This window comes from Danio aesculapii, chromosome 12, assembly GCF_903798145.1.
Source record: "Danio aesculapii chromosome 12, fDanAes4.1, whole genome shotgun sequence".
NCBI classification, from domain to species: Eukaryota; Metazoa; Chordata; class Actinopteri; order Cypriniformes; family Danionidae; genus Danio; species Danio aesculapii.
The window spans coordinates 23,897,459-23,909,609 of record NC_079446.1 but is presented as its reverse complement, the minus strand read 5'-3'; the positions used below and the strand labels follow the sequence as shown (position 1 = coordinate 23,909,609).

Sequence of the window (12,151 nt, the reverse complement as noted above, 5' to 3'; positions counted from 1 at the left end):
ACAAATTGGGTCCAATCCTACTAACATGGCATATCTAATAAAACGGCTGGTGAGTGTACATGCAAACAGACACATAAGTCTGTGAAAAAGCCCTCCAGTAGTGTAATACCTCCTCCCCTTTTACACTATAACCAGTAGCTGGATAGAAAATATGCCCCCCTTTCGCTCTCGCTCACTCTCTCTCTCTCTTTCTCTGATGTGCTGAGAACAGAAGGGAGGAGTTTTAATTTGAATTCTGAACTGTTGCCCTTCACAAGGCTCAGAGGCAGCACTCTGAGTGGATCGCAGTGGATTAAAACACCTGTCTGTGGGTTCATTCATTCTTTAGGAAGGAATTTTTATGGCAAATTACTATGACTGGTTGTTTACAGAGGTGAAGAGGAAGAAAGTTTTACTACTGGAGAGCACAAAGAACAAGTTTTGAACTACATGGGGAAAACAAAATAACATGCATTTCTGGACAGGACCAGAGTATGAAAACAAATGAAGATTTTTTTGTCTCAAAGAACAAAGGTAATTTCGTTATAATTAAACAATTACAACATTTTTTAGTAATTATTTTTCTTTGCCATTTTTAAATTACTTATTAAATAAGTACTTATTATTTTAGCATCCACTGCATTTTTTTTAAATAGATAAAGACTTAGATAAGTAGAATTATTCAGTTTAGAAGGCATTCAATTTTTTTTTTATTGAATGTTTCGTTTTTTTAAATACCTAAATTATTTAGCCGAGCTGTTTTCAATTGTTTTTCTTTTAACATTTATGCTTTTTTACTCTCAAAATAAGTTAAATAATTGGAGAGTTTTTTTTATTTGAAGCATGGCTGGAAATTACTTTTTACTACATCTTCTCCTCACTGCCGTTCTGGGACGAGCTGCGAAAGCACAGGACGAGACTTCAACTGACATGGACATCCAAACAGCCAATCATACTGTAGACCCTTTGATGATCTCTGTGACATCAGACGGACCTCCAACTTTGACCACACCTGGAGAGGTGGAGGAGGACACCATCCCGTCCACTGGCACCCGCTGCCGTGGTTACTATGATGTCATGGGCCAATGGGACCCTCCTTTTAATTGTAACGCTGGTATCTTCTTGTACTGTTGTGGGACCTGTTTTTACCGGTTCTGCTGCCAGTTTCGTCAACAGCGACTGGATCAGACCTCCTGCTCCAACTATGATACTCCAATTTGGGCAAATACTGGAAAACCTGTGGCCACCAACACTGAGGTGCAGCCAGACCACGAGCGGGATCGAACTCATATGATTGTGTACATCATCTGTGGTGTGGTGGCCATCATGGTCCTGGTGGGCATCTTCACCAAACTGGGTTTGGAGAAGAGCCGTGGAGGTCAGAATGACCTCAGTAACTCCAGGTGAGTGGAAATGAGCTCTGTTACAAATTGTAGCATGCTGATTTTAACTCAATACAAGTGTATAAACTACAGTAACTTTTTGATGTTGTGTTAGCTGATGCCTTCATCTTGTATTATGCTAGTTTGCAAAATCATCTGCTAGTTTATTGGAGATATAGATATTCATATTTCAATATAACTGACAAATTACTTATTCAGATTTATTTATTTTATTTTAGAGCAGGGATGAGCAAACTCGGCCCTGGATGGCCGGTGTCCTGCAGAGTTTAGCTTCAACCATTATCAAACACACCTGCCTATTTCTAGAGATCTTGAACACACTGATTAGCATGCTCAGGTTTGTTTGGTTAGTGTCGAAGCACACCTCTGCTGGACCAAGTTTGCCCACGCCTGTTTTAGAGTGTTTTTTTTCAACCCCCAAGTACTATCTATACATTTAAAATACTAATTCTAGTGTTTATGAAATGTGGTTAAAATCTAGTGATAAATGAACCAAAACCAACATTAATGTAATTTCTATTGAAATAAATATAATTGCTTTTTTGTATACATTTATTCATTCATTTTCTTTTTGGCTTAGTCCTTTTATTAATCTGGGGTCGCCACAGCGGAATGAACCGCCAACTTATCCAGCATATGTTTTATGCAGCGGATGCCCTTCCAGCTGCAACCCATCACTGGGAAACATCTATACACACTTATTCACACACATACACTACGGCCAATTTTAGCTCACCCAATTCACCTATACCACATGTTTTTGGACTTGTGGGGGAAACCGGAGCACCCGGAGGAAACCCACGCAAACACGGGGAGAACATGAAAACTCCACACAGAAATTCAACTGACACAGCTGGGGCTCGAACCACTGACCTTCTTGCTGTGAGGCGATTGTGCTACTTAATGCGCCACCCTGCTGCCCTTTTTTTGTATACATGTAAAATATATTCATATTGTTAGTTGGGAGTGTCTAAATTCTAATTAAACTCAACAAATGAAACAGACAGAGATTGCTATTATTGTATGTACTGCTATTATTTCACTATAGAAAAATTGCAGTAGGAATTTATTTACAAGACATGATGCTTAAACATATGTTAAACACAATACTCAGCAGTCTACATTGTTGCCTCAAATTACAATCATATCCTGTAAATATCCCAATAAACATGATAGTTATTTAAAGTCCCAAAGTAATCAAAACCATAAGATTTTTTTAGGTCACATTGCCAGTTTTGTGGTGAACAATTCATCTGTGCATGTCATTAAGAAAAATTGTTTGCTTTCTGCTTTCTCATTTAATATTTCGTTTCTCTAGGAACTGTGTCACTATACGAAAAAAATAACGATCACAGCTTTCGGTTCTTGGGGACTTCAAAGGGGTGGTCCAGAGTGTAATTTTAAGGCTTGGTTGTGTTAATAAGATGCAAGGCAATGTGCGCTCATGCTTTATTTGTAAAAAAAAAAAAACATGCTATTTTTTTTTATAAATCTTACTTTGATTACATACATCTACTCAGCTACCATGAAAACGAATGTCATATTTCCTAGTTTCTTCGACAGACCCAGCCTCAAAAGGCTCTGATTGGTCAGCTAACATAATGTGCTGTGATTCGTGGATCGGCTCCACATCACCAGTAGAGCGTCACGCCTCCACAACAATGCGCTTTGGTTCTGCTGTGTAAATATTGTCAATCAGAGTAGCTGTTAGCAGTATCTGTTTGAGCCTTAATCAGACAGAAAATGAAAATGATGAACATCATGCCTGCTCTCTAAAATAAAATCTGACTAGTGTCTGTTACAAGTGAAAATAGGGTGTGGCTCCTTTAAGAGAGAATCGGGTGTGAACAGTCTCTAGATGCACATAACATGAGAAACGCATGTGTGCAGGACCAATGTACTGAAGATTGTGGGTGTTTCCAGCAATTTAACTGATAAATATGATGTAGCTAAAATGTTAGCTGTACCAAACAGCATTTCCCATTGTTTACATCCTTGCTACAATCCATAACCTCTGCTTGTTGGAGCTGTTCCTTTGAGGAGTTTTTAGCCAAATACAGCACTAACCTGGTAGAGATTTTGGAAGCTGTCCTTTGTCAAATGCTAGCTATATATTTTTTAAATAATTCTCTGGAACATAATTAAAATCAAACTGTAAGCACTTCACTCTTTGTCTCATTTGGACGGCAACTTAGCTTTCTCTGCTATAACATTACAGCACCTCTGGCCATGCTCCTTTTCTATATGTAGAGTATATTTTTTTATATTTAGAGTATATTTTGGTATATGTACATGGTAAATGCGTGTAACCAGAAACCTTTGTGATCCCTTGTAATTTTTTTGTAGTCCCTAAAGTTCGTTCGCTGTAGGCTTTGCTAAGCTAACTCTGTAAAAGCCAATGTCTCCCTTTGCATTGAACTTTGAGCGTATTACATTCAGAGATGTTGTTTATGTTCACACAGCTACATTACACATGAGCTAAAGTTTAAAATATGATATCATATTGAACCACCTCTTTAACAATACTGCACAAGATATTGTGCAAGCGTGGTATTGTTGATGAAAACAATTTGTTTTTCATAATTAGATCTGTGGTACTTTCACAAGTAAACATTGTTTTTCTCATTGAGTCACTCTATGGTGGAGTTTAAATAAATGGAGACTGGCATATGGAGAGAGAGTGTTTCTACAGGTGATTTGTCAAGCCCACTCACCTGTGTGAAGCAAACTCAAAATTACACAATGCTTTTATAGCGATATGGAGTGATTGTAAGAAAGTGTCTGGTGCAAATGTGCAAAACTGGTGTAAGTGTCAGATAATGTGTCAGAGACCTGTGTTTTCTACAGGTGGTTTGTGAAGCCCACTCACCTGTGTGAGAAACACTCAGAAATGCATAATGTTTTGAGGTTTTCCTGTGGTGTGGTGGGGAGGAAACAGGGTCTTGGTTTTTGGGAGCTGGGATTGTGGATAATATTTCAGAGGGGGGTACGATAATTTGAGTTGATTGAGGGCTGTAACGATTAGTGAAAAGAAACTGGTGAGTAGTCTAGCCAAGCAGGCTCTAATATTCTGAAACCTTCTTCCTGGTGGCAGCAGCTAGAATAGAGTGTGGAAGGGATTTGTGGAGTCTTTCACAATACCGCTAGCTTTGCTGGAGCATTGTGAAAGGAAAATGTCTTGAATGTAGAGGAGAGGGGCACCAATGATTTTTTTTTTTAGATTTGCCCTTTTTTTAGCCAGTGGAGAAAGTGTAGGCTTTGTTGTGCCTTCTTAAAAAGAGACATGGTGTTGGTGGTTCTGGTGAGATCCTCTGTAAAATTTAGTGCTGCTGACTCTCTCCACAGTAAAGCTGTCGATGGTCAGTGGGTGGTGGTCAATAAGAGTGGGAGGCATTCAATGAAGTCAATTAAATATACATAATTGTAAAAAGATTCAATTAAACATACCCTATGCCTTTTCTGACTGGCTTTGAATAAATTAATAATCTGTATATCCCGCATTTTGCCTTCTGATGAGCTCTAAAGTGGTGACTTGTTGAGTCGTTGCTTAGTAATGCATAGAAAACAAACTGGTGCAGCTGCCCTTGCTGCATCTCCCATTTTCAAAATAAGAGTTCCAAATACATGGTGAGTTTAATATAAACTTTGATATATTGAAAACATAATGCAACATATCAGTCAGTGTTTTGACTGCCGATGTCCTGATGACACGGCTGCTCGTGAGGTCTGGAAAATGTAAAACATAACCTAAAGTACATGCATATGCAACAGTCTGTATTGTGTTCTGATTGGCCTCTTTTGCACCAGGGTTTACGCTTGTGGAAATTACACAAGAATACATAACAATAACATTTGAGGCTCAAGTTATGGCCATTTCCATGTACTGCACCATTATTATTCGACTTTATAATGCACCTTTAAAAATGTATTCAATTTGGTACATTTATTCATTCATTCATTCATTTATTTCCTTCGGCTCAGTCCCTTATTTTCAGGGGTTGCCACAGCAGAATGAACCACCACATTTAATACTTATTCATTTTAAAATGTTAAAACAATTTAAAGAGTTAATTCACTCTAGAATTGTTTTTATTTACTCACTCAATTCATGTTGTTGGGAAATTTTCTTCCATACAGCATTTAATTATATTTTTAGCTGAAACTGTGCTCCTTAGTTATTCATAAAATGAAAGTCAACAACCAGCCTAACATCTTTATCACATAAAGAGAAAGACCAAAAATCGAGTGCAGCATCCAGCCAACTAAAGCCATGAATGCTGTATGTATGCTGATCCTGCTCATTTAACCATCACTGGTACAAGAAGCATAAAAACATAAAAAGAGTTAAATAAAATGTGCAGAATGTTGTTCTCAGGTTATTTTAATATTAATAGCATCAATGCATCAAAAAAAGCTAACCCAATCCAATATTTCTATGTCTCAAACCCCAATTCTCTTCCCGGTCTCTTCTCTCAGAATGTCAAATCCAACCATTTGTTCTCATCGTTCTAAATATTCAAAATCCCTTTATGAATATCAAATTACCTGTCACAAGCAATAAAACAAAATACGAAGAATTTATAATTCTCTCAGTGTTCTGCAGTAACCCCATTTCAGACATGAAATGACCCAGTAATGTAAACAGTCCTATTGAGATGAACACATTCAGAAAACAACATTTTCATCCAAAGATTAGCACTTCTCGGAGGTTAACACCTCTCCAAGAGCATTTCCCACACGCTGAACACAGCTCACCAGATTAACTCTTCTTACAAGATTAAGAGTTCTCCTGAGATTAACACTCTGCTTTAAGATTAAACTTCTCCACAGATTAACTTTTTTTTAAGCTACTTCTGCTCTTCGCAGCTCTAGACATCTTATTTATAAATTTCAATTCACACCATTCAAAGCACAGCAAACATTTGCACAGATGTTGAATGTACATTGAACTGTGCTCCTAAACATTTTCAGCCAAAGTGCCCGTTGTGCTATTTTAAATTGTTCTGTTGGTCTCCTATAGGTGTACATCTATCCAAACTTAAATAAATGCATTTTACTTTTTGCTTAAATCTACTCTGCTCTGATTGGTCAGGTGGCCCAGTTGTGATTGTTCCACCACTTCAGAGAATAAAGAAAACCATATCTGATTCTTTTGCAGCTTTAGCAGTTTTAGCCCAAGTCCAATGATTAAAAATCAAAAATAAGTAGTTGATCCACCTGAAACACTACCGGAATTAAAACCTGATAGAAAGCTACTTAGTGGTTAGTTTTTACTTTTGTGGTACATTATGAGATGTTAGTTGCCAAGGCTATTAACACAGACTCTGTCTTTGCATTTAAAAACGAATGTAAGGTGCAGCGCTCAGGAATAGTTTTTCAAAAGCACCTCCTCTCCTATGTTGCTATTAAACAGTTGTCATGCCAACTTGCTACTGTAAAGAGAACCTCTGAGTTCTTCTGATTGGTCCACTGCTTTGGAACTGACATTGATGAGTGGCGCTGTATGTAAAAGTTGAAATATTTTTAAATATCTTCATTTTTTATTAATATATGAAATGATTTTGATAATGATAATGTCAACAACACAAACCAATTACAGTGATTGAAGGTCAAAATAGTTGTTCAAGGGCAAGAGAAAATAACTTTATTAGTTGTGCACTTTGATCTGTTAACCTTTGCAGACCCTTTACGAAAAAAATATATTATATTATGTAATAATATTTGAGTTATAAAATTCCCACACAAAAATATGATTAATGTCAATATATGCAAATGACATATATGACATTTTAGATTTATAAAATCTGTCTTGACTTGAATTCTACAAAAAAGATAAAAAATAATCACTTATATATATTTTTCCACCACTGAAATTGGAATTTTCACTGTAAGTATATAAGCTATAATGTTATTGTCACAGCCAGGCCACGCTCTCCCCACTCCCAGTCACATATCGCACTGCTCGCAGTCACCCCAATCAGCACGATCTCCATCACCTGAGTACTAATCACTCCTGCACCTGCATGCCATCCCCTGTCATCACTCCAGCCCCATAAAACTCTGCCCTCTGCTTCACTTAGCATCCGATCTCATCGCACTTGAGAAGGCCAAACTCATACGGTCAGTGATTCCTATTAGCTATCTGTCATGCTTACCTTACCTGGTCCAGTTTATCTACAGTGTCTGCATCTCTCCTTCTAGTGTGGTTTCCCTCTTGATTGTGTGTCTACCGATCTCCTGTGTGTCCATTGAATACCATCAGTCTCCGGTTCATTCAATCCACCTACAAGATAAAGACTTTACCTGTTGCCATATTTACCTGTCTACTCTACATCTTCTCACAATAAACTGTCATTCATACTCACAGTTCTGGTCTCAGTCCATGACCATATATGAACATACAGTATACTGTATAAACGTATATAATTTTAGCTGATATATTTGAACATATATGTACATATTTAAAATTCCAATGGTTGAAAGAAATATGAAAGTGCCATTTCCTAAATATTTTGAAATGTGTTGCATACATGACATATACAGTTTTTTATATATGTAAAATCTAAATAAGAACTTGTATGTCATATTTGTAATTTGCATATATTTACATATTTGCACATGTTACATATTTCTAAATGGGCTAGTGTATTAAAAGCTCTAACCCCAGTCAAACATTGAAAAGTAGAGCGTGTTTTATCGATCAGGCTAAACTTATGCAATTCATGCACACTTTGCTGGAAGTATTCTCATATAAGCACAGGACTTATATTTCTAGGGCATGAAATGCTGAAACAGTATAGACTGAAAACACATATAATGTGAGTCATCATGATAATGTGAGACATAACGCACTGTGGAATCCAGCAGTGATACTGAAATCCATGATTCAGATCACATCTTTAACAGCATGCAGAGGCCAAAGGCAAGATTGTGTGCCATATACAATGTCCCATCCAGAGTTAAAGCAAAGAATCAGCATGCTGGGCAGAGATTTCCAGCATATTGGCATCCGGAGGGGCTGAGATTTTTCAAATTTTCAGACAACATCAGACCTTCTGGTTTAGAAGGAGCCACAGACATGTGAATATAATTAACCCCCTCAAAAATTGTTTTAGTGATAATTGAAGAGAATTATTGAATAAAGTTTGCAAATACTGTCAGAAAGCACAATTGACATTAAAATCAACACACTTTTTACAGGTCAAAACTGACAATCCTGTCATTATTCACTCAACCTTCTGTCAATCAAATATCATATTCTCATTCCTGTGGAAAATACATTATCAAAACCCTAACGTGTTTTCCCATTTATCACCCACTGTCATGTTCAGTTCAATTTAAAAAATCCTTTGGGGATTCTGGAGGTTGTGGAAAAAATGACATTTTGAAAAAAAAATGCTGTAAAAGTAAGAAGTAAACTTATATTTCTTTTATATTGTTGTGTAGAGTTGACTTGTTCCATGAATGATTCTTTATAATGAAATCATCAAAAGTGATTGTACTGATTTGAATGTAAAAATGTTTTTAAAATGATCATAAATCATTGTTTTACACTGATACACTTAAGTATCTTAAGTAACTACTGAAGTTTCAATACATTTATGTATCTACAAATACATTTAGGCATCTGATAAAATACATTTTGAATTTGTTTTCATTATTAGATATTTAGGGGCAACACAGTGGTAACTCACAGCAAGAAGGTCGCAGGTTCGAGTCCTGGCTGGTTTAGTTGGCCCCACAGTCCAAAGACATGGGCTATAGGTGAATTAAATAAACTAAATCGGCCCAAAGCGTATGTGTGAGAATGAGAGTGTATGGGTGTTTCCCAGTGCTGGGTTGCTGCTGGAAGAGCATGCGCTGTGTAAAACATATGCTAGATAAATTGGCGGTTCATTCCGCTGTGGTGACCCCTGGTAAATAAAGGGACTAAGCTAAAGGAAAATGAATGAATGACTATTAGATATTTAATTATTTTTGTCATTTATTAGTTTTATTTAAATAGCTTGATATGGTTTCATTTTTATTTAAGTCTTCTTGCCAATAATAAAAAAATAAATTGTAAGATAAAAAAAGATTATTGAAGTAATCTTTTTAAAAATAATTGTAAAAATAATCTAAAAATAATTTTAGCTTCATGGTTTCAGTTAACTACAAAAAACCTGAATAAAAAAATCTCATAATATAATAAAGTACATATTTCACATATTTTATATATCAAAATATAAACATTTTCATGATCAATTTGATGATCACTGGCCCTGTCTTTGATATCCTTGCTATAGAAGCCTAAAGAAATACAGACATGGACATAAAAACAATTCAGTATAGTGTTATTGCAAGTAAATGAATGTTTACTTTCTGAAACAGGTAAACAGAGAAAGACGAGTAAGAAGGAAAGCTCCCCATCTTCTTCTCCAAATTTCTGAGCGTGTTTGTCAGATTATAACCTGCGTCTTTCCTGTGGCTCTGAACTGTCTGAACTGATTTGATGTGAATGAGAAGTGGCTGCTCATGACTGTGCATGGTGTGTTTGTGTGTTGACGTGTGTGTGTTTGTATGGTGATGTGTGTGTCTTTGTGATTCTTGAGACGTCTCTCCCGCATGGTTGAGTCTTAGTGGGTGTGCGCTGACATTTGCGTCCTCCTGGTCCCCCATCAGCGGGACTCAAGGCCCTCCTGGTCCTCTGAGGCTAACAGATAAAACTACACTACTACTATTCTCTTTGGACTTTCTCTGGCCCTGGAGTTGCCATTTGATTTGTGTAAGATTCTGTACTTGACTACAACATCTAATAATGCAAATTTATTTGGGCTCTTGTAATAAATAACAGATCATATTTCTCATTAGAAGGGGCGAAACTACACTGTTAGACATTCTATTGTATTTTTGCAATAACTTACTGGCAGCAATGTTGCCAGCAAGTTACCGCCACTGCCTTTTTACAGTAACTTACCTGTAAATGTGTTTTAGAGTAGCATGGCCCTACCGCAATTTCATTTTACAGCAAAATAACATTACCAAAACTTCTTTTTATGGTAAAATAATTTGAGTATGACAATTTTTACAGTACTTTTACTGTAAATTGTTTACATATTACACTAGCAGTACAAAACCTTTATTTTTAGTATTTACTATTGAATTTAATAAATACCAAACAAGTGACAAGATCATGTTTAACAGTGTTGTTGTTTATTGTTATTATATTCATTTGACAAAAGTAATTTTTCTTCATCAATCTCTTTTTAATACATTTTGTGATTTTGTGTTAATGAATATATTTTTTTCATGAACTATTTTATTTTTGTCCTCAACTACACTAGCAGTACTTGATTACTTTGATTACAGTAGAAAACCGCAAATTCCTAATATGCAGTAAGTTACTGTAAAAGTTTAAAAATGACCCACAATGCAGTGTATTTTACAGTAGTGAACTGTAAGAAAGTATGTGGTATTTTACTGGCCATTTTTGCAGTAAATAACTGTAAAATTGCAGCAAAGTCTAACAGTGTAGAGAAGGGTCGGGTCATGTGTGTTCTATGTGATCTATAGTTGTGTGGGACACGAAAATATACAAGACAAACTAAGACTACTTCATTAAAATTGCGAGGAAAAAGAGATAGAGCGGATGACAAAAGGGTGAGCAGCAGGATGGAACCAACTACTGTGTAACAAGTATAAATGCTTAACAATAAAAGTCATGAGTTAGGGCTGGGCGGTATATATGGTGTAAAGTGTAGTGTAAAAGAATATTTATTCTCTGTATACGGCAAAATGTAAATAAGTGGGTGTGGCCAACTCATGTGTAACATGTTGCCAATTGCTTTATAGTTTATCCTTTACATTAGTGAGCAGTTAGTTTGAATATTTACACAGCAATTGTAATTGTTTATATTTTAGTATTTTTGAAGAAAAAAAAAACTACTGGATATTTCCTTAAAGTGTTTACATATTTAAGTTTTTTTTTTCCTGTTAATACAAAATTATCAAATAAGATCAAGTAATTTATTTTCTTAAATTTTCAAGCTTAATTATTATATAAAGCCCTTTTGTAAATTTTCTGCAATAACTACCTTTATTAAAAAAAAACTATATTGTGAACGATAGTGTTACCATGAAATAAACCTTATACTGTGAAACCACCCATCCCTAATAATAGTAATAATAACAATAATAAGTTTAATATTTACAATAATAGTTTGTTATTATTACTACAAATGAGAATACCAAACAATGACACATTTTGCCATTTTAATTTTACTTTTAATGTTGTTAAGTGCTTTTGTCACTTTTAATACTTTATACAGTATTGTTATATTGTATTGGTTATATTGTATTTGTACATTTATTTATATTGATCGTTGTACTTATTTACGTTTGACTATTTTTAATACTTTAATACTAACTTACTTACTCCCAGGGCTGTTTATATCGATGTTGATAGTTAGCAATGTTGGTGTTTCGTAACATCTAATTTTTACGAGGTGAGACGTTAGCCCAACGCTCAACCCCCAACCTGGAGGACCATGGCATTTACACATACACTACAAACTATTTACCCAATTCACCTATAGAGCATGTCTTTTGTGGGGGAAACCGGAGCACCTGGAGGAAACCCAAGCGAACACAGGGAGAACATGCAAATTCCACACAGAAATGCCAATGACCCAGCTGGGGCTCGAACCAGCGACCTTCTTGCTGTGAGGAAACAGTGCTAACCACTGAGCCACCATGCCGCCAATACTTTTCAAATTTAATCTTGTTGCTAA

General features: G+C 35.9%; 1 protein-coding gene across 1 annotated transcript in view; it reads left to right on the top strand.

Moving 5' to 3' along the window:
• The first annotated feature begins 822 nt into the window (after positions 1 to 822).
• shisa8b (shisa family member 8b) overlaps positions 823 to 12,151 on the top strand; it is a 52,158-nt gene continuing 40,829 nt past the window's right edge. The window contains exon 1 of the mRNA XM_056470023.1: positions 823 to 1,382. Within this exon, the coding sequence (XP_056325998.1) occupies positions 823 to 1,382 (560 nt within the window). The remainder of the gene's footprint in view (positions 1,383 to 12,151) is intronic.